Consider the following 24,054-nt stretch of genomic DNA (forward strand, 5'->3'; position numbering starts at 1 on the left):
GGACAGGAGACCAGACAAGGGGCATCTTTGATCAGACCACAGATAACGCACCATATGTAGGAAGAGCCTGTAAATACCAACCACTCCAGTCACAAGAACTGTCTGTTTCTAGCAACACTTAAAGCAGCTTGATCTAATACGCATTGTGTGTCATGACAGTATTTCATGCTTTAAGTTGATTCTCATTGTCTGTTTTATGTATAATTCTGTATTTTAGAACAACTTGAACCAAATGAATTTGCACAAACAGCTATATTTTTCATTACTTTATGTAACAGATTCTTCATTGACACACTTTCCATACACAGCTACTAAAAGTAAATGCATATACTGACTGCTTGTAAATGCAAGTCTATTTTTGTCTTTATAAGTAGAATGCTTTCTAATTTAAACCCTAAAAAGGTGTTATGCAGAACCTCAATGACTCTCAGAAACCAACCTTTATTTGCCTCTGTCGAGATCTCTTTTCCATGTTCTAGCCTAACTACAAACAAATGTTATCCAACAGCAAGTTGAACAATACACCTTTGACAACTACTGTTGGAACATTTAAATGCAGACCACTGCAACAGCTTAATCCCTGACAGCAAGCTACGGTCCAGCTTCACCAGTAGCACTGCTGGCCCCAGCACACACCCACTGACACAACCTCCGCTACAGAACACAGTGAGTTTGCATGGCATCCTCAGCCTGACTTCATTCCTATAACCTCATGTGATAAACACCTTTTCCCATTAATCTCTCAACGCTGACAGTTTTAAATATAGGTAAAGTGTTCCAGAGCTACAACTTTAAATGCAAAACTTCAAGAATACAAACTCATACCTGCACGCTTTCAAAATGTCTGTGTGAGAATTATATTAGATAAAAATTGAAGTGTTCATTCTTTTTAGACAGACCTCACAGATCATGACCAGCTCAGAAGTTCCAGTTAAACTGTAACTTCACTCCAGCCTCTGCTTACATTACAAAACCATCAAAAAATGCAAGAGAATTACCACCACTCAAGCATGAAGAGCAGACCTGTAGTATGTTTGACTCAAGCATTACCATCCACACAGCAAACAAAAAATTCCCCACCCCTCAGCCTCCACACAGGTACACATACAAAAGCTTTATGATAAATCACTTACACTAGATCCTTTTTTTCTAATGGTGCATTATTAAACTTCGCTGAATTAATTACCGTAATTGCATCACATAGAAAAGATTCATGATATAGGACAAGGATTTTGTGTATGCACTGTTGCTTTTCAAGGCTGTGGTAGTTGTGTGCCATCTCAATTGTTACACTTCCTAGAACACTTTTTTTTTCCTGGTAAAACATTATGGATTTTGTTGGTACAGTCAATAATTCTCTCAATACTAAAACCGCATTTTATTGAAAACTTCTAAAAGGAGACAATCCTCACAACTAAAGCAAGAATCTGGCACAGAATGTGCTCAGAATCTTTTACAAAATAATTACAATCCAAGAAAAAAAAAGCCTACATAAATTAGTACAAATATCATAAAGTATAAAAGCTACAAGACAGGAAAATGATAGTTCTTGCAATGTAAAAAAATTCTTCATGAGCTGTACCCTCCCCTCACACCTTTCACGATGTAACTTTCGTTCGGGAGATTATTTCATTCACAAAACTGTTGTTCTTTGCCAACACATCGTTTCTCAACTCTTTCAGCTTCATTTTGATCTCTTCTTCTGACATATCTGTCAGAGGCAATGCTTTCACTTGACAAAGAAATTCCTGAATTATCTTTTCTCCTTCCTGAAACAGAGGGAGGAGAAGGAAAACAGAAAACATGTTTAGATTGCAAGCAGGATTTTTCCGAATTCTGTCAAAGATACAAAGTATTATTTAGCATCAGAAACTTTTTGCAGGCTTTTTGTCCTTGCTCTCATGTTCTCAATACCAGAACGATCTGGTTATATTGGGATCAGGAGTTCCTCCCCCTTTCAACCCATAAGAGAAGAGCACCATTTGATCAGCAGAAATACAATATTTAACACTGAGAGCTCCTATATGTGTTCCACATTTAATTCCAGCGTGCAACCACATTCGGTGAGGATTGCTAACTATAATAGCATCAGAGTGGCCATATTAGCTAAACTAGTTACTTTTTTTAAGGAACTGTAAATGAAAACCAACGTTTCAATATGCAAAAGGAAAGAACAAATTGTAACTAAGCAACTGGAGAGTGGCCGTCACCAAGGAGAACAGATGATAATTAAGCTTTATGCATATGCTTTTACACAAACAGGCAAAGTGGAACTTCTAAACAATCTGAATTGAACAGCAAGAACAAACACTTCAATGAACAATATTTGGGATCCCTGTATTAGAAACAATGTGCCCAGAATACAGAATTTTGTCCAAGTCCTCTCCATTTTGAATTTTAGGACACTACTACAAAGCTTTCTTAGTTTTAGCATTTACGACTAATGCAGTGCGTTTTCAGTGTATAAGTCTCCAGTGGACCTGGAAAAGTAATAGCATGCATTTTCCTCTAAACACGATGTTAACAAAAGCAGACAAATTGCCTGGGTGAGCTATGCCATTCTATTGCCTAGAGACCTTATGAAATATCATGTATTACTGAAATATCCAGGAATAAAACATGATACTGTATTTGTCAGAAGTGTTTGCCATGTCAATTTAATTTACACCAACTTAAGACCACATAGCCAGATCCAACTAATCTAAAAAATACTTTGTCATTACATCTAGCAAGCTGGCAGAAGAAAGGTCATGGTGGAGCAACTGAGGTGGTTGGAGGGGGAACCTCCTAGCACTAAAAGGTATGACAAACCAGAGACAGTTCATCGACAACATCAGATCCACTTACTGATCCAGGAACAAATGCAGTAGACTTCTGAAACTGGAAACAAAGTCACAGATAACAGCCTCTGTCTAGAGCAAAGGCTTTTTAAACATATAAAGTGCTTTGGATGTGGACTAACACTTCAAGGGTTCCATATACTGGAGTATTACCAACATTGCCACTGAGGTATAGGTGGAGACAAATGAGTCACAAGGCTGCAGAGTTTCAAGCCAACTCCTGGGACACAGAACTAAGACTGGTAAGCAGATGCATATGTGTGTAGTAAGGAGGACCTGACTACTGGCAAAAAACAATACAAGTGGTAAGGCAGCAGGTGGCTTTCCCAGGAGGCTCCAACAGAAGTCACTGGAAGGACTCCTAATGCAGCAACAAGACAACATGGGCTATTCTGGAAAAGCTTCCTGCAAGCCATTGCTCTCCTTTACACCACCTGGCAATGAAGTTTCTTTTAAGAGAAAGTGAAGGGAGAAGAGAAAAACCAGTTTGCTCAGATAGCTTTACACAACTGTATTAATGCCACGTAGACATGATCAGGCCCATGCTGAGATGTGGGTTTCCTGAACTTGTGCCTGAAGCCTGTGCAAAGCCAAGAGCATTTTACTTCAGTTGAGAGAATCAAGCTAAAATTCTCACATGTGAAATGGGAAGAGCTTTATGACACCTGTAAATCAGACATACCAGGTCCAAATTGTTGTGTCCTTCAATATGATCAGCTTGTGAGATGTGTTAGCACTGATGGGACATGGAAGGCCACAAATGAGAAAGCTGTGCACTCAGCTTTTCCCTGATCGGAACAAATCTGAACATGTTCATGTTGAGCTTCAAGGAATCAGCACTAATGAGCCCTCAAAGTAAGGGGGAGCAAAAACCAGATGCAAGCCACATGCAGAGCCAAGAATAACTTAAACAACAACTAAAACAAAACCTGTAATTTAAAGTCCAAAGAAACATCGCATAGAAACTGAGTAGCCAACAAAACTGATGAACACAAAGTACTGGCTTGGTTCATGCATAAAGAAAACCCCACAGGACAGCCAGAAACATAGTCCCTTGTATGACTGCAGTTGCATGCCAATCACAGTAACTGCTGATCATTAGTCTTCAAGAAAAAAAAAAATAGTTTCATTCTCACGACTGTTTTGAAATAAAATTCTTTTCTATATTAACTTCAAATGAATCTAAACCAAACCCCACTATCCTTGAACATCTCTTACACTCCTAATGAACACATTGTATTATGGAAAAATGAGATTATAGTTAATTATCCCCAAGCTTTTGGGGAATCTGAATCATTAAACTGTCTTGCTTGGGTTATTCCAGCTAAAAAAATTTAAAAAGCATTCCTGATAGCAAACCTCTCTTTCTCTGTAGAATTTCTTGGCTGGTGGTTCTCCGTCAGATTCCTTGGACTTGCCAACGTTTTGAAATTCCTCCAGCTCCAGTGCTTTCTCTCTTGCACTTTCTATCACATGTTTTGGGAAAGCCGCCAACTCTGCTACGTGTATTCCAAAACTCTGGTCACAAACACCTAGATGCAGAGAAAAAAAAAACAGCAAAGAATTCTCAAGAGATAATATGGCTACGCAGAGATCACAGAATTGACTGGGTTGGAAAAGACCTCAGAGATCATCAAGTCCAACCCTTGGTCCAACTCCAGTCCATTTACTAGATCATAGCACTAAGAGCCATGTCCAATCTCAGTTTAAAAACCTCCAGGGACAGTGAGTCCACCACCTCACTGGGCAGCCATTCCAATGCCTGACCACTCCCTCTGTAAAGAATTTCTTTCTAATATCCAGCCTAAATTTCCCCTGGGAGAGTTTAAGCCCATGCCCCTTGTCCTACTGCTAACTGCCTGGGAGAAGAGACCAATCCCCACCTGGCTGTAACTTCCCTTCAGGTATTATAGAGAGATGATATGAGCAAACTTGTAATTCTTCTCTGTTGTGAAGAATTAAGCATGTGAGTTCATTTGGTTCTCCCAGCATTTTCTGATTTACCTTCTGGAGTATACACAATAACACAGACTAAAGAATATGCTCTTATTTAATTACGCTCTCTTACAGCAGTAATTGCAGAGCTCCAGAAGTGCTTCAGGAAGAAAGGAAAAACTCTCCAGGCAGAAAGAATTTCCCTCTAGTACGTGAATGAAATTGAATAATGTTTTTTATTAAAGTACTTTAGCACAGTCTGTAGAATATGGTAATTCATGCAATTTATTTTTTAATATCTCTCTTGCATTTTTCTGTATTTATATGAACATAAATGTGTGTATATAAATATTAAAAATGTTGCATTTTCAATCACCATTCTCCCCCTTTACATCAGTACCATGTAACTCCTCAGTCTCCAAGAGTTGTCTTTAATCGTATCAAAAGTTTTCAACTTTAACTTTACACTTACTTCAATTAATACAGTTTATAACATTTGGTTGAGAAAGTTCCCAAAATTGCTCAAAATATGTAAATTATACACAGTTACATAAAATAATTTTCACTTCAATATCAAAAACTCTCTGATACAATCTGCCAACTCCATTTGTTTACATTACCATAATTCCGATTGGCCATCCACAAGTATTACTACATCCTTTTAATTCTGGTCTCCAGCAAGGAGTTATGAATAAATGAATTACACATGTAAAATGGTACTTACCTAATTATCCATGAAATATTGAATAACAGAAGCATAGGTAAATGAAAAAGCTTCAGATCTTTTTCTGTTCTAATAATTTTGTAATATCTCAGGTTTCTTAAAGGAATTTAATATTTTTAAGCAGAAATTTGTCTTCTTGATTTTATATTAAAAAAGCACACGTCCCCAGACATAAAGCTAACTCAGGTCTCTGCTCAGAGAATCCTGAGCAGAGGCCTAAAGAACAGTACTTTCTGTGCCTTCTCTTCCAGCAGTTCTGTCGCACTCTTGAAGCATGAAGACAGGGATGAAAATAATGTTTCAAACTTCCTTGTCATGCATTTCAGATTTAGTTACACATTTCAAATGACATGAAACCTGTTGTTTCAAAACACAGCTGTATCCTAGCTGCCTATACCCACATCCTGGCGTCAAGAACATAACCCTTCCAAAGGGAACGAGCACAACACTAAATGCAAAAACTTACACAAATTGAGACCAAATATTTTAGGATGAACATTTCATAATGTTGTATCTCTCATCTGACAGAGGCTTAAGTAGATAGAAACAAACTATTGTGCCTCTATGCTCAATAGCTCTTCCAAGAAAATGGATTGAACGACACTGCATACACAAAGACAAGATGTGTATGACTAAAGATGGCAAAAAATTGATTGAAGAAAAATAGGAAACTGGGCTTCCAGAGTTATATTCAGGACTAGAATGGGTGAGTTAATACAGGTTAAAAAAAAAAAGTGGGGTGGGGGTCTGAAGGAAGAGAATTCACACAACCATCTGGTGAATATTAGGGGTTTTTATCATAAGACTTGCTATTCCGAAGGATTTAGAAGGTAAAAGGTTTAGAATCAGTGTATGTTTCTTCCCTCCCCAACATAAGTACTCAAAAGTACTTAAAATAAGGCATCTAAATAAGGATGGCTTGTTTGAAGATACTGTACATGGCCAGCTCTCACTGCAATGAAAACGCTCAGTTTCAATGTACACTTGCAGCAATTTATGACTACACTTGTCTTTGGTTCCCATGCCACATCAAGTCACGTTTCAAACATTGATTTGAGCAAGGCCTTCAGAGGGCCGTGGACTTTCACGTGGTGGAAGGAGCTCAGCACGTGCTGGAGAAGATGGGAAAAGGGGAACCAGGGAAGAACCCCAGGTGCCACCTCTCCACAGGAACAGGCTGGGGACCAGGGTCACAGCACTTCGGGGACTGATACTCAGACGCAAAGCCCAGGGATTGCCTGGAAAAGTGCATGAACAGAGGCCATTTCTAAGGAATAAAGACCTCAAAAGACAAGGACAGAGAGTTATAACAAAGAAGACTGTGACAGCCAGAGACATTCTAACCGGCTTTAAGCAGACTCTCAGTAAAGGCAGAGAAGAGCAGTTCTTCTGGTCATGTTTTGATTCCCCTTGCTCAGAGCAGTCTCCTAGCTTCACAGAAAAGTACCCAAAGCCTAATTGCAAGACTACAGCCACAGGGGAATAAAAAATTAGAAGTGATTATACAAGCAAAGGGCAAGAAATGAAGTAATTTCACAGATTTAAAATCAGAATAAATGAGTAAGATATGGTCAATTAGTAACGTCGTAAGAGTAGAACTAGCATGGTACCACTTCAGTGAGGCTCAGATTAGGATATAATAAAAACACATTTACCTATTATCTAAAGTCACTTAATAGTATGGTGATAGCCTGTGAAGATTATAAAAAAATATCTTTAAAAGCATAATGGTAAAGTGTAATAATTGGACAGCATATTAGATTCATTTCAGAACAACATATGCCAGAAGTAATGAAGTGAAAAGTCCTAAATTGGCTAAAGAAATCAAGAAATATTGGAGAGAGTTCCAGGCTAACATATACTGAATATGCACTGATCCTGAAAAGCAGAGTTATTATGACGAATTAGCCAAGCAAAAGCAAGTATTTGGTATTATGTCAACATGACAAAACAGCTTTTAAAATGAGGAATGAAGTTCAGCAATTGTACCTGTAAGATTAAATTCTAAACGAAAAAGAACACCAGCCTTCAGGACTTTACATACAAGACTAGCTCCTTAGCCTTAACAAGGGTGCCTGACAGTTATTGTTTTAGTAAACATAATAGCCTAACTCCTCAAACAGTTATTCCTCATTTGAGAAAAAAAACACCCCACAAGGTAAGTTGTTGATGGGATCCAGTATAGCCACAGTGTTCTATAGTAGCCATGTTCTGCCCACCTGAGTGTCATCTAACTCATTCCTCCATTGTGGAATTCAGAAAACTAAGAGGTATTCTTAAGTGAAAACATAGCATAACAGTACTCTGCCCACATTTAAAATCAGAATCTCAGTCCAAAGGTTGGCAACCAGACTGAAATGCTCTTATGGGAAAAACAAAAATCACTGTAGAGTTTACAACTAAATTAGACTGCCATAAATGACCACACCTTGCAAGGCACCGTTACACAGCACTGCTTTACTTATTAGAAATACAGGCTCCTGCTGAAAGGAGCAAGAACAAATTACTTGGGACATAGAGAAGCTGGAAAAACCGCTTGCTGTGGTTAACAGAGGAAATTTTGAAATTTATGCCAAATTAAAAATTGTCTAATTTAATACCAAAAGGAGTAACTGGATCCACTAAAGGATTTAATTACAATACATCTGACTCACCTTACACTAACAAAACAGGCTACTTGTTTTACTATTATGCCGTTTTCTAACAACTAAACATGTTTCCTATATCAAACTACTGCATAAATTGGAGAAGACCTTTCTTAAATGACTAAGCCTTATTACAACAGACATTATTAAAAACCGTCAGCACATTAAAGTTGCACTTATTTATTTTAAAAGAACAGTTTAAGCAACGTAAGTCTTTTCTATCAGCAGGTAAAAATGGCTGATTTAGGAAAACAGAAAATAACATTTTCTTACCCTTACCTCCACTCTTTAAAAAAAGAAAATGGGATCAACCTCTAAAGCATTGACTTGAGTAGCAGAAATAACCTAGAAGTCTTAACAAATAATCATCAACATCATCACCAACTGTGTTCACACAGAGCTCCTGCCATACACAGTCTCTATGGACAGAGAAGAACACGTCTATTGTAAACCCTAAGCCTGGAGTACATCATCAGTTTTTTTCTGACATTGTTTTGGTTCCCCCCCCCCAAATTAAGATTTCTTCCTCTCTCAAGGCAAAATGAAGTTTCCTGTATTCACCATTTACAGAATCTTACCTTCCTTGACACGATAAAGCATCGTCAGTGTGTCATCACTGGTCAGAGCAGTAACATGCAGGTTATTTACGGTTGGCACTTGGTCAGCAAGAGCTGTCAGTTCATGAAAATGTGTAGCAAACATACAGAAAGCACAGATTTTGCTAGCAATGTATTCTGAAATAGCCCATGCTAAGCCAAAGCCATCATAGGTAGAAGTTCCTCTTCCCAGCTCATCGATGATTATCAGGGAGTTTTCAGATGCTGTCCTGAAAACACAAGAGTATTTTATAAACACTTGAGAACAGCGTGAACTCTGGCTATTGGAGTACCACAAATTATGTTGTAGAGGGCAAAGCATAAAAGAAGCAAAAGATCTTTCCTATTTACATAACGACAAATTAATAAAGTGCATACACAGGTCTTTCCAAATTAGTTTCTCTGTCCCATCTAGACTTTGGCCTGCTGGTAGCAGCTCTCTATGACCACTGAAATCAACAGAAGGCTACTTCAAGAACTTAGAAGCCTGCTAAAAAGGACTTCAGATCCTCCACTGAGATCCTATCTAAGAGGAAACCTTAAATCCTTCTTTCTTCAAGCACCTCCTTTCCCATCAACCCCAACCAAACAAACCAAATAAGCACAGGACTTACCTAAGGATTGAAGCCGTTTCTAACATTTCAGCCATGAAAGTAGAGACACCTTTCAGCTGACTGTCTCCAGCCCCAACGCGAGCCAGGATACAATCCACAATGGTGACTTCTGCAGACTCGCATGGCACAAAACACCCAATTTGGGCCATAAGAACAATCACACCTGTCTGTCGGATGTATGTTGATTTTCCCCCCATGTTAGGGCCTGGAGAAGAAATTTTGCAAATGAACTAAAAAGAACAGTCATCTTTTAGAATTCAACAGTTCTTTTAAAGAACAGGCTCTAAATTAAAACAAAGAATGTTTAAACTTATTACTCTCTTGCCAGGAAAGAGTAGTAGACCTGTCTAACAGGTGCAACAAGTAGCTCCACTGCTACTAAGGCTTGCTCATATGTCCTACTGAAAGCTGTTTTTTCAAAATAAAAGTGATTGGAGAGCATTAGGGTCTTCATAAGTTGTAGGAGTTTTCAGAAGTATACGCAGTCATTAGTTTTAGATAAGACCATGTGTTTTAGATAAGCTTTAATTTAAAAGTCATCAGTATTGCTGCTTAAGAATGAAAACAATTTTTCACCTCCAACAACAATTACAATTTGTCTGTAAAAATGAAATATCTTAGTTACAGACTGGGTACAAGCTAATGGGTGATTTAAATTACAATCTAAAGGGATTCTGAGTCAGCAAAACCAGATATTAAAGAGCTAATTTTAACTGAAGCATTTTCCAGAAAACTGTTCATTAAAACCAATTTTATACTTTAGCTAACCAGAAAAACAGGCATATTACCATAAATTTATCCTGATTTTTTAGTTTTTATTTATTTATTTATTTACTATGTTAGAAGTGTTCATTAATCATTCTCTAATTTCAGATCTTTGCTACTCAGAATGTATGTCAAGGACATCTGGATGGAAATTAAACTTCAATTAAATATATAAACACTAAAAATGTTTTCCTGTGTCATAAAATTATCTTAATTACACCAGAGAATAAGGAAAAAATGGTACAGTCATTAAAGCATGTTTTGCATTTGAAATCAACTTTAATACTAAGCAAAGAAAACATTAACGGAGAAGCTGCTTAAAATCTTCCCACAGACGGTGCCTACATGGTTACAGTACAACTGATGCCTGGTGGACTTTTCCAAATCACTTAAGCAGGTTTAGGTTGTCCAGCTCCTGAGGTCCCCTGGCTTATGGAGATACAGTCACTAGGCAAGGAAGACATATTAAGGACGGACTGATTTCTTATTTCCTACTGTCCTAGCATTCTCTCTCTTCTTCCCAAATGACTGTTTCTTAATTAGTAATCACGTTCAGCAAACACTGCATTTTAACTACAATTATAACAACTGATTCCATGACTGTTAGTTTGGAAGATGAGAAATATGTCTGCATGTGCATAAGCACACAGAATATCCACTATCAAAGGAAACATTTCACAAGAACATTGTGGACATTTTCTTTTTTTAATATAATACATAACGATCACTTATAAATACCCTCCCTTCTTTTCCAGGGCTAAATTTTATCCCCCATACAGAAACATGAACAACTTACTAGGCTGATCACACTTTGTTAATTAGAGAAATTGTTTTGATAGAGTTTTATTGGGTTGTTCATTTGTTTACTTCTTTTTTAAAGACATCATTAACTGGAAATACTTGAGACATTTAAGATGTATTATAAACGACAAATGAAAAAGAGAACGGAAACATTACCAGTAATAATGTGGAACATCTGCTTGCCCTTCTCAAATGTAACGTCATTGGGGATGAAGGCCACCTCATCTTGCACTTCAACACAAGGATGCCTGGCACCTTTCAGCACAATCCTTCCTTGTCCCTTGTCCAGAATGACAGGACGGACATATGGCACTGGTGCTCCATTTGACACGTGTGCAAAACTGACAATTGCATCTAATTGAGCTATCACATCATTCATTGTCTGTATTGGTTCTGCATAACCTGTTTTTTATTAGAGACATAAAAATTCAACACAGTTAGAAATTTTTTTTTTGTTTTGCTGAAAAGACATCTTAAAGCCTTTATTGAGCCCATAAAATTAATTCATCTGCATTAGAAGTAAATTTTTATTCAAGACAGTAATCACCTTCTTTGAAAGTCTAAGATATAATCCTAAAGTTTCCCTGCTTTTGGACTACAAAGGGAATTTCTTCAGACCAGGAACAGGAAGAGGTGAGGCCATGTTGATTGTTTTGTCTTAACATGAGACATGGAGAAATAGTTTATCTTAGTACAGGAAGGTAAATGCTCACAATGGCAAGTGCTGGAAATCCAGTACGTTTCCTTCCTCAATGACATGCTGTATCTTGACGTTTGTGCAAGCAAAGACAACAGAGACACAGCAAGCATTGGTGTTCATGTGAATGCTAGGATGGAGAGGTCTCGAAGTGCCTGTGACACCAGCACCCCCAGGATCAGTTTTTAAGTTTTGTTGTTTATTTCAGTGAAAGGGATGAGGGACAGGAGTTTACAAAGGCAAACCATCTAACAACTGCAGATGGAGGTATATGTCAGGAGACGTGAGGAGCGACCTGCACAGAGAGTCCTACCTCTGCAAAGTACATTTACTCTTCTGACATCACCTCTTGAACTGGCTAGATGTAGATAATTAATAGGACTTGAAGTCACTTTCATTCATGAATTACACACATAATCTAGTCTTCTTGATTAAATTGCCCCCACTTGGGGAAGAAAAATGCTTTTTAAATACACTTGTTAAGTCTATGACTGCACACCAGAGAAGCTTTAAGCAGCAGCAAAAGACTTCATTAAACATACTAGGTATTTATAGATGACATATTCAAGCTAATCCCACTATATAATAGCCAATTAGCTTTCCACATTAATACACAAACCTTCATATGTTACACACAAAGAACACTAGTTGAAAATTACCAAGATACAAAAAAAAAAATTATCTAACAAGCTGATTTTGCAATATACTGACAAATTCTTTATCATGACAACAGGTCAAAGCTTATGAAGATTTCCACCATAACTTAATACATACTCAAATATATTAATACATCACCTTCAAAAGTGTTTATCTTCAATCTATTTAGCCTTAGCTTAATAATCATTAGTGCTTTCAGTTTCCACTTCCCTCTTTCAAAGAACTAAGATTGTCCTGCTGGAACTAGTGCAATATTTACAGAATCCTTCAGACCAAATTCCTAGATGCCTCTTCTCAGTTTGGTGAAGGATAGTAAAGAATGCCCTGCAAGAGGCAATCTTGGAGCAAAATATATGGAAATTAATTAGGAAAACAATAATTTTTTACTGTACCATACAGGTAATGACTAACTTGATCTTATACTGCACACCAATGTTCTTTCTTCACCATCCTTCACAGACCTTAGGTCCCACTCCTCACTTCTTTATAGTCGTTTACCTCTTCTGCTTTCTACTTAGCCTACTGTTTGGGTGGAAATGCCCAGAGTCAGGGAGGTGGATAAAGGATAGATGTGGCCTTTATGGGCATATTTTTTGCCTTGTATGGGATTAACATTTGCACACACCCCATCATGGCACATTTGCAGTAATGCCAGGAAAGGGTCTGACGGCAGAAGACAACGTATTTCAAACTTTCAACAACTGCATAAGAGCCAAACCTCATTTTTCACACCAATTCTTTCAGGGAATGTTACGGTTCTTCTCTGTAGAAGGACCTAGAAAGTAACTTCAAGTCCTCCCAGCATTCTAGACTGTGATACACATCAACATTGACACATTCACCTGAAGCAATGTTAATGATTTCCTTAACAATTGCATCCTGAGCCTCTTCATACTCTTCTCTGTTCTTTATATATTCATCATTGACGGAGCTCAGTTTGCTGTGAACAAAACCACAATATTTAGAAGCTGTGACATTCTGTCTTCACTGCTGTAATGCCAAACTTCTGGACTCTTCATCTATGAGTCAATACCAGTTGTCCCCACCTGTTTTAAAAGCAAGGTTCAGCACAAAGCATCTGCTCTATGATTCATCCACACCAGGATATCCATAAGATTAATTTCAAGTTTAAGATCACCCACAAGGGCCAAAGAAGCAATTCTAGAATCTCTGAACAGATCATTAAAAAAACCTTTCCGTAGTTACTTGTTATGGACACACTATGTGTCCACACTTGCTCTTGAAGCTGAATTTCTGGCCATTTTGCAACAAGATGTAGCACATTATAGAACTGGCAGGGGAGAATTGCTGCTAAGCAACTGTGTAATTAGCCCAGAGTCCTACAACAGGCTTATCAGAGATTAAGGCATTGACTTCTTTCATTTAGTAAAAACCTCAGTGAACTACTGTCACTAAGAAAAGGTTTTAGTCTCCAAAATAAGGTAAGCTAAAATCAACAGAGTTTAAAGAAGTGTTTATTCTTCTCAAGCTTGTCTCTGAACATGAAGTAGAGTCTGCAGGACTGAATATGAAACATATGCAAGTAGTGCACCCACACTATAAGCAGAAGTCAGCCTTGCGCTTGTAGTACTATCTACAGAAGTTAAGTTACAGAAGCAACTGTAACTTAACTAAGCACAGAGAAGTCTGTTTTATTAGTGATCCATGGGCTTCTTCCCTAAGTGAAAGTAACATGACACAGTAGAGAGTACCATCCTCTCAGTTACAGAAAAGCTTAACTTCATCATTATGCTTAGAATCATAACATATTTAGCAGCAAAAAAACCACTGTTTTAAATTTCAGGGATGCTTTGAAAAATTATCCTCTGAGTAAATGTTAAAACAAAATGCAATTAAGGTTTACACTTTGTTCATTTAAGCAAATTGGTGTGAAATACACCAACGTATCAGTTGGTGTGAACCAGTATCATTGCCCTCCTTTCTAAAGCAAAGGATTTATTACTATGAAGGTGAGTGATTAACAGAAACAGTCACTATTGGTAATAGCACTGGCTTGAAACCAGCCCTGCCCTGTAAGCAGTGCTTCTCACATGTGTCTGTCAACGATCTCTCTCAAACTCACTTCTCTGATGCTAACTCCAGCAGGAACTGTTATACAAAAAGCAACAGCACCATAGTTTGTTTGAAACAGACTGTACAATGTGTTAATCTGCTATTTTTACCCTTCCGTATATAACACACGAGACTTGTTTTCTCCTGGACCTGCCCTGGGCAGACAAGGAGGAACTTGTCAGGAGGTTGAAGTCCAGTTAGGGGCTGATCATTAGCAGCATTTCTTAGGTCTGATACTATTCATGCTTTGATTAACAACCTAAGTGTCAGGACTGAATGCACTCTCAGCAAGGTTGCGAATGCAGCACATTAAGGGGAGCTGTCAGTATGCGGGAGGACGGGGCTGCCATTCACTGAGGTATCTATAGGCTAGGGAAATAGGTGGAAAAGAATTTCAACACAGGTAAATCCCAAGTCCTGCACCTGGGATGAAATAACTCCATGCAATAGTACAGACTGGGGTCCAAATGACTATAAAACAGCTGTGAAGTGACTTTGTTTTCACAAAGAGTGGTTCAGCACTGGAACTTGTGCCTCACGGGGTTATGAGGGATGCTTGGGGGACGGGCACCTGGGCGAGGCCTTGAGTTGCCTCATCTAGCTTTGAAAGAGGATCAAATTCCTAAGGAGGCTTTGCTCTGAGTGAGGGGTTAGACCAGCTAACTTCAAGAGATTGCCTTAAATCTAAGTTACTACCTGATTCTGCACATGCAACTTTGTACTTTGTTCTGTGTAAATATAATGAAGTACAGAAAGAGAATCATCTGATGAGTGAGGTAGTCCTTGCTGCTTCTAAAAAGCTCTAGAAGTGCTAAAAAGTCAACCAAAAGTACAGACTTTTTGCTTGGCTGACATAACTGCTGTCCAGACATGGAGACACTGAAACAGCATTGATGCAATTAGCCTGAAGACTGAAATTTTTAAATAGCTTAATCTATAGAACCACAGAATGCAAGTCAAATACATAGAAATAACAGAAATTACAGTGTAATTTGGAACAACAACAAAAAAGGTCATCACCAACAAAACTGCTGCATGTCATATTTGGTGATAAAACATAAATAGCTCTTTTCCTGTTGCAGCTTGTGAAAGTGTCTGTATAAACACTCACAATGAATGCAATTATGCTACTAGGTGCAGCTAAAACAGAGAAATTAGCCCAAGTCAAAGGACCAAAAATAGCTAACAGTTGGCAAAGTAAATGGGAAATGCAGCTTTCAACAGAAAGTGTATGACTACTCCTCCCTCATGCCAGTCTTGCTCAATATCTCAATCTGTGAACCAAGTAAAAGGGTGAAAATTCAGCCATTCAAGATGTAGGGAAACCAGTTTGACAGCAAAATTATTAACAAAGGAAAAACTTTATTTCTTTCACAACAGGCTTGAAAAACTCCCAAGATGATCTCATACCTGTTAGTAAATTTAACACCGTTCTTCTGTGTATCAACTATTTCATATTTTGAATTGTTACGGAGAACTTTTTCCTCCTTGCAGGTTATTCGGAAGTGGTGTCCAAACTGTGAATTTGTCTCCAGTTTGATACTCTTGCCAGCTTCCAAACCTTTTAGGTGAAAGGAAAAAAACAAAACAAAACAAACTGTATTATCAAAAATCCTGCAGCTTGTGCTAATTCTGCTCACTAACCCCCATTTGTATGATGTAGCCTCTCTTAGATACACAATTGCTTTGATTCTGTACAGCTATGAGAAATACCCGGACCCAAAAAGTTTACTGATTCATTCTCTGCTCTTACTTTGATATGTTCTCAAACTGCATATTCAAATTAGATTCATGATTATTGTATTGTTACGTATTCTCCAAAAATGTGAAACAAGTTCATAGCACACTGCAAGGCCATTCTGCATCGCTGCTGTAAAGGAGAGTACCTGTAGTCTTGTGATCCTTTTACTAACACATACTTCTGCTGGTGAGAGTTCTCATTCCATCCTTTTATAACCTTTCCTTCTTTTTATCCAGGTCTCTTGTTCAGACTAAAAAAAATCAAGCCTAAAAAACCACACAAGCCTTAAAGGTGTACCCTAAAGTAACTACAGTGTTGCCAGTTTCCTTGTCATATTTGCATTAAAAATTGATTTTTTTTTTTTAAAGTTGGTCTTCAAATGCCCAATTCATCAGCTGCACACAGATTTTTTTGCATAGGATAATCAATTATTTAAATGTCTCATATGCTTACATATCATATTTTGCAAAGAATGTCAGAAGAAAACTAGTGTGTCCTGAATCGACACTAAAGAGAACGCATTGGGTGGGGGAAGGTGGATGGGGGGTGTGGAAGAAGTTTCAATGTATGTCCTCAAGGGAGGTAAAACAGAACTAGGCTTAGCCAAGACTCAGATGAGTTACAGTTCTATAAAATGAATTACTGAAGTATCTTGCAATATACAGGACAATTTCTGAAATACTCTGGAATGCTCTCCTTAAAAAAAATAAGCCAAACATCACTCAGTTTTCAACAGATTGTACTGTGGCAACTAAAGTCACCCCCCAAACTACTAATAAAATAACACAAACATTCCTTAACTCCTCTACACCAGTTTTCATCACTTGATCTCAAAACATTTTACAAAGGAGTTAAGAATCAGAAGATTCTACCTAGTTCTTTGGCTGCACTCTTTAAATAGGACTGCATTTTTTCTTCCAGTTCATTCATTTTCTCTCTTAATTCTGTCAAGTTAGGATCAAAAGAAGCCTTGACAAGAAATTCATGATTCTCCACCTAGGAAAAATTAACAAGAAAAAAATTCATGTGAACACAGGCAGTAAAAATTCAAAAAATCACCACCCTGATCATATAAAATGAAATCAATTTACTTAATCATTTATTCAATTTATTTTTATGTATAATTTTGTAATGCAGTGCTTCTTGTGACAACTGGTGTCTGATTCATCTACAAAACAAATACATGTCAAACACTTAGTTTCTCAAATAATATATTTTATACAAGCAAAATACACCAATTTAAAGGATTCCTTTATTGTGAAATGGAGTTGTCTGCACATGTATTTGCATACAAATAACTGAGCAGTAGGCAGGATAATGCAAATCAGAGGAAATTGTTATGTACATAAACTGTATGCTAGCCTAGACTTCCACAGCTAATCAAGACAGGTGTAAAAGGATGGGTTGTTTCAAAACAAGTCTGTTGAAATAGAAGTTTCTGAAACACTCATTTCTGCCCAAAACACACTCAAGAGCTCATGGAAGAAGGCTACACAGTATCACCAAAAACCCTATCCAATTTCAACCCAGTGATTTTGAGTTGAAAAGCATATACATTTCCTTTCAAGACACATTTTCAGAGGCACAGATGAAGTTGTATTTCACCTTTTCCCCCTCTCTTCCCCATGCTTCCACTGCCAGGTGGGTGTTTCTGATGACCTTACAAGCTTCAAGTTGAATTTGCAAGCACAGCTTGTAACTGCTAAATAAAAGAAACTCCACTTTCAACATACAAACTTTTAAAATCAATAAAATACTAGCACTGTTGTCCAACATGGAAACCAAGCACTGGATTTCATATTAGTAATATATTTAACTTAAGTTAAAAAACATTTCCATGAAGCTTCCTCCAGCTGCAAAGGTGTATGCAAAGCAGCTGCAAATACTTTGCAAGACACACCAAAACAACATGTTTACATACAATTTCACTCTCACCCACAAGTATATGTCAGTAAGAGAAGGAACGAGAAGAGGAAAGAGAGGTTCACAGTTCCTTTATTACTTCCCTGACAATGAAACTATCATCCTGGAATGCACTGTACAACAGGAGCTGTAATGGCAAGAACCACTGCATACATCTTGTTCTACTAAGGACAAGAAGCACTTGAAACCTGCAGTACATCAAAACAATTGTAGAAGCATTAGACTGAAGACTCCCAGGTTTTGCAGCAACTTGGAAAAAAGACCCGGGAATGCAATCTAAAGAGGAGAGCCACAGGGCTTATACATTTTTTATTTGGAATGGGGGGGAAAGTCAATAATCATATGAAGAAAATGCATAGCATACTGTATATTCAAAGGTTTCTAATTTTTTCTGAGAATGATCCTCTACCAACAGATACTTAATCTTCCACAGAAGTTCCATCATGGAAAACTGAACCATTGGCACCTGTTTTCTGTGTGTAATTACCAGCATGGCAAGGGACTATACTCAGCCACACGTTTTGGTTCCAGTTGTGTTGTCTCCAAACACATTGCAGTGGCAAAGGCCTCCAACAACTTAACCAGAGGTGTGGACTCCACAAAATAACAGATTATGAGATTTTGAAGGACCATCTTGAATCTTGGAGGCATTAAGAAAGGGGTATGAACGAATTCATTCTGTTACATCCCTGTTGATAGGCTTTCTCTTCCCTTTTCCTTAATAATTCTGCAAGAACGGCAACGAACACACAGCAGAAGAGACTGTTCCTGGTTTTATAGGGGCAGATCCTGTATCTGCATCAGAAGCTGGAATGGCTGGGCTGCAACAACACACACACCAGCTCTTGTCATGACTGGCTTCATAAGACGAACAAGGCTGACAGTCAAGTGAAAAGTTATTTTGTTACAGAGCTCCAAATAACTATTTGAAGCCTGGCATAAACGGTAGCAATTCCATAACCTTAGAAGACAGGCAACATCACCAAGGACCCGGTCTGGCTGTGGTTCCCGCCTTCGCCCCAGCTGCCATGTCAGAGAGGCTGACAGGCCCAAAGCCGAGCCCTGAACTTCACCCCTCAGGGCCTCCTCGCCACAGACAAGCTTTCATTTCACCGCAGGCAAAGATCTGTATGTGGCTAGAGCTTATAATGTGCAAAAAAGCTACTTTACTGCCTCATCAACAGCTCAGTTCAGCTGTCCTGGGGATGATGGAGATGGTTTTCATGTGTTTGTTGCTAATTCCATTACAGCTTCAACAGACCTGTGATGACAAATAAACCCAGAGGCTGCTAGTGTGCAAGAAATTAATCATAAAATGCCATGAAGCTTTGAGACAGGAGCATTAAAATAAAATTACTTCAGCTTCTGTTTACATTAATAGCCTGGTTTAGGGACTATAGCAGTTCAAGATCACATTCACAGCAGAGTCAGTGGCTAGCAGCTTTTCCAGGTGTAGATACCAAGTCTTTAGGACATCTAGCAGCCTATATCCCATTACCTCAGCTTGACAATCTAAACTTTAAAGTGTGTAAAATCCAGGTTTGAGGACAGCTTCAAACATATTTAATTTACATACTCCAACTGCTATAGGGCACCTCCTTTCTCATTGAGGTCACCTGAAGTAACCCTTAGCAGGAGACAAGCAGAACTGCTACATGTGATCAAGTGCATAGAAAACATTTTTAAATTAAATTATAAGTTCAGCTAAACTGCTAGGGAAGTAAAATGATTATGGTTTACTAAAAATATTAAAAAACAGTGCTACTAATTAATCTATAAAAACATCGGGCACCCACAACTATATTACCCTCCAACATTCTTGTCAAGCTGTGCTCCTCCTACAGCAGGATCTCAGCTATAATTAGGTAAGTTACTTAAAGCAAACTTCAGCTTTTCTGTTCCACAGCCCTCAGTGTGAACATGGCAAACAATCTGGCAGAACAAGCGTTAACAGGAATGAGGTATTTGAGTTCTTCCTGCTTTGTACCTAAGGAACTTATCATCCCTTACGGTCCAGTAAGGCTACACTTCACCAGAAAAATGGAAGACAACACCAGTGAACCCAACTCGCTCTCCTCTCATCTCCCCAAAGGAAGAATAAAAATACTCATAACTGTGATATTTCACTGATAGATTGATCACTGAAATGCACTTAAGTCTAAATTACAACTCAGTACTGCATTAAATACAAATGTTAAATTTCTTCTAGAGATAAAGGAACGCAACAGACACATGTCGCAGATTGGTGTGAACACTACTGCCACCACCTTCACCCTATACATAACCTTTTACTGGCAAAAGTCATGCAAAGGGTTATAATGAAAGCAAATGCCTTAACATAATATGAATTAAAAACAGCTAGACATTTCCTTTTGTTCTACTAAACACACTGCATTTTTTTAGTGCAAGTTTTTGCTCAAAACTACTCTGAAATGAATGTTCAAAGTATAAAATACTTAATGTAGTAAATAGCAGATTAACATCCCAGCATTGACAACGCTTTGATACTTGCATATGTTTACTTACATGAAATCAGACCCAAGCAAGTCACATTTGCAAGGGTTGCTCAAATGAACAAGGTGACAGCAAATAATTTGCAGACTCTGGGACTATGTTGAGCTAGCTAGCTAATCTGAAAAACAAGCCCTTCTGAAAAGGGCTGCGCTTTTAATACTCAAACGAAAATACTATATACCATAAGCGCTAACAAACTTTGAAGCTGCCCTGACTTGAGGAGGTGGTTGGAGTAGATGGTTTTCTAAAGGCTCTTTAGGATTTTGTGAAAGACAGGAATGGAAGTGACAGTTTCTCAACTTTTTATTACAGTTAGGTAAATGAATAACCACATCCCACACTTTTTGAACTCAGACGTTTGTTTTTATATTAGAATGGATTATTGACATAATTTAGTTGCTATGACAACCTGGCCTTCAATCACACTCAGAATAGAGCTGGGTGTTTTGTTTGAGCTCCCTAAAAATCTAAGAGAAATTTCAAGTCAAAGTTCAAGTTTTAACATTCTTATGGAGAAAGTTTATTCTTCTCGTAAAACCAGTGTTGGCTTATCTACAGAAATCTTCCAGTATCTTGAAAGGGGAAAAAAAAAATCCAACACACCGGATTCTGTGGACATAACTGACTTGTTATTCTGTTTAGAAGGACAACAAATTTTAAAGTAGAAGCTGAAAAGAAATGTGAAGGGCTGGACTAAGAAGGGTGAAGGCTTACAACAGCTGTTAGCTTTAAAGAAAACAGAGTCCCAGGGCACACAAACTGCATCAACAGATGGTCTGTAACTAGTATAAAGCTATAAATTTCTTCATTAGCATATATCACAAATTACAGCAACACATCAATCAAACAGTCTTTCCTTAAACAGTAAAACACAGTTGATGAATGCATACACAGTACAAAGAGATAAAAAGCAGCGCTTCTGCCTTTGGAGAAAAATACGCATCTTTAAAATTTTAAAGCCACTACAGTTTTCAAAAGTTCAACATCTCGCCCTTACTACCATGTGTGGCACATGGCTACCTATATCTCATATTTCTACAGTCAGCCAAGACTGACATCTACAACCCTAAAAGCCTCCCAAGTTTTCCAAAATAAGTAAAACATCTTACTGAGAAAGAAACACTAAATATAATTCTAACCAAGTAGAGGAAACAGTGGTATTTTAAAAGTGTGTATATTTCAAAATGCATCTCACCAATTCTGTAATATAATGAGAAAAAATTACATACAAAACTAAAAAAACTTGGCATTGGTTTACCCAGTTAAGCAATGGTTCATGGTTCTGCTTGTGTCCTAAGCGTTCAACGTTAAACAACAACAATTCAGCCATTTATAGTCATCCCTGCTCTTTTCTGCTACAGATTTAAGGAACAGGACTGTTCCCTCCAGCTTGCTTTCACCAATTTTTCCCCTTAAAAAAAAATATGCCACCTTTCCCTTGCAAGCATAGCTCAAGCAATAGTAATCTTTTATAAACAGCTGTAGATACAAGGCTAAGTTAATTGTAGTAGCTTTCTCTCCAGTGAGAAATGTCTTTACACTGGAAAGTAAAGTTAATCTTTATACCTAGGTGAATAATTTTTCAGAGGCCAGCTTAGTTTTGAAGACTTAATCCTACCAAATAGAACCAAGTCTAATGAACTTTGTAGAAGCAGAGAAATATGTAAGTAATAAACATATTCTGGCTACATTGTAGATTTGAGATGTATCACAGTAACTTTGAAAATATTAAGAAAGCAGCAGAAAAGTGACAAAATAACTTCCCCACTTTTAACACTGTTGAGGTTTTTAAAAAAACGCTTCAGGTCCACAGCATCCAAGTACCCAAAGCATTTTTTCATTGGCTAGATAATTTCAGACAGTGAACATCCTCTTGATATTCAACTGCTGCACTAGTAACAGTCTATATATTCCATGGCTAAAGTATCACTAACTACTTAATAAAGATGATCAATTAAATTTAGTGAGCATGGAGCAGATTGCAAAGTTCAATAAGAAACTTTAATTGCTAAGTAAACCCCCTCCCACACACCAGCCCATACCTTATCCATGTCCAATGTTGTTTCTATCATCTCCAGAAACTTCGAGAAGTCAGAGAAGATATCATTAAGAGGTGTTATAAATACTGCCAACAACAACATCTGGTGAGCTCCTGTTAAGAATAAACAAGAAAAATCATCATTCACAAAACCCCACAACTTCACTAGAATTCACTTATCCAAGAAAAACAACACAACAATACAGCTGGTTAATTTTTATTAAGATTGGTTATGAGTATATCACTGATACACATATATCATTTTCCCAAATTGGCGTTATCCAATTTATATGCCAATTAAGCTTGTACCTATTCTGTCATCTTTGTTTATATCTGGCGGTATTAATTCCCTTCTCCTATGAGTCATTTTTTCCTTAAAAAAAGACCATCTACTCTAAGCAGGTCTTTATAGTCACTGATCTTTTCACTAAACAGGAAGTCACCAAAATTAATTAGTCTTTTCCAATGCACTTTGCTAGCACAGGTACTCTGTAACGCCAAGTATAACTCCATAGCACACATATTGGTTGGAAGTCCACACAACACTGTAAGCACCGAATGCAAAATGCAGTTCACAGTTGTGTTAGTGCGCACAGATACTGCCAGTTTTGTGAAAGAAGTATTTTCTTCAGGCCTACAAATAAGTACCTATCCAGCAGCCAGCTGTGAAAACACCCTGTCACTAAATGAATGTTTACATCTTTGCAGCACTTCAAGTTACGACTTAATCACAGGAAGATTAGCATTATTGACTATACCATTCACACAAAATGCCTCAAGAAGAATCTAATACTATGAGCTTATAGTCATAGGATTATGTACAGAATTACAATATTTGCCTCCAATGTTCACAGGCAAGGGTTTGCACATTAACAGAGAAATACAGAATAAAGCTCTGGCTATTCCAAAGCCTCTCAATTTCTTACCAGACCAGGGAAAAATTCCTAATCTTTCCTAAGAAAAATTTCTGCACAAATTTACAGAAATCACATGGCGATTACCCAAGTGAATTTCTCTTCTCTCTCAGCACTGTAACTCAAGTAGAAAGAAAAATTTTGGTTTGTTTCCTTTTCCTCCTGGGCCTTTTTGCTTCCCACCTCCCCCAAGCTTTTAAAATTAAAGCTCTTAACTGATGAGTAGCTATTAATAGAGAAAAAAAATTACGTATTGTTGAGAGGCTATTGAACTTGTAAAAATGGAGGCTTCTGCTGGCTAAAAATCTTCAAAAACTGAGAGATCTGAAATAAAGCACAGCTTGTTTTCTATTCCAGATCTCTTGCTTGCTCCACGTTATGTCTTTTTTTCCCCCTCTTGTAAGAAGATACATCTAACCCAACCTAGAAAATAAAAGGAAGAGACTGAAGAGCAGAAAAGAAGCTTCACACACATTCTTCAGAGTGGACTTCGCATTTCCCAGCGCACCAGATGACAAAGTACCTGGTACACACAATGAAATGATCCTCAGTAATCCTGAATTAATGAAAAAAGATT

General features: G+C 37.7%; 1 protein-coding gene across 1 annotated transcript in view; it reads right to left on the reverse strand.

Moving 5' to 3' along the window:
- Nucleotides 1–1,354: 1,354 nt before the first annotated feature.
- MSH2 (mutS homolog 2) overlaps nt 1,355–24,054 on the reverse strand; it is a 55,632-nt gene continuing 32,932 nt past the window's right edge. Inside the window, exons 8-16 of the mRNA XM_065833888.2 lie at nt 22,568–22,677; nt 16,961–17,084; nt 15,758–15,908; nt 13,117–13,214; nt 11,077–11,322; nt 9,355–9,559; nt 8,723–8,970; nt 4,200–4,372; nt 1,355–1,769 (exon numbers count right to left, since the gene is read on the reverse strand). Of these exons, the coding sequence (XP_065689960.1) occupies nt 1,599–1,769; nt 4,200–4,372; nt 8,723–8,970; nt 9,355–9,559; nt 11,077–11,322; nt 13,117–13,214; nt 15,758–15,908; nt 16,961–17,084; nt 22,568–22,677 (1,526 nt within the window). The 3' untranslated portion in view covers nt 1,355–1,598. The remainder of the gene's footprint in view (nt 1,770–4,199; nt 4,373–8,722; nt 8,971–9,354; nt 9,560–11,076; nt 11,323–13,116; nt 13,215–15,757; nt 15,909–16,960; nt 17,085–22,567; nt 22,678–24,054) is intronic.

The sequence above is a fragment of the Patagioenas fasciata genome, chromosome 3 (assembly GCF_037038585.1).
Source record: "Patagioenas fasciata isolate bPatFas1 chromosome 3, bPatFas1.hap1, whole genome shotgun sequence".
In the NCBI taxonomy this organism is placed as follows: Eukaryota; Metazoa; Chordata; class Aves; order Columbiformes; family Columbidae; genus Patagioenas; species Patagioenas fasciata.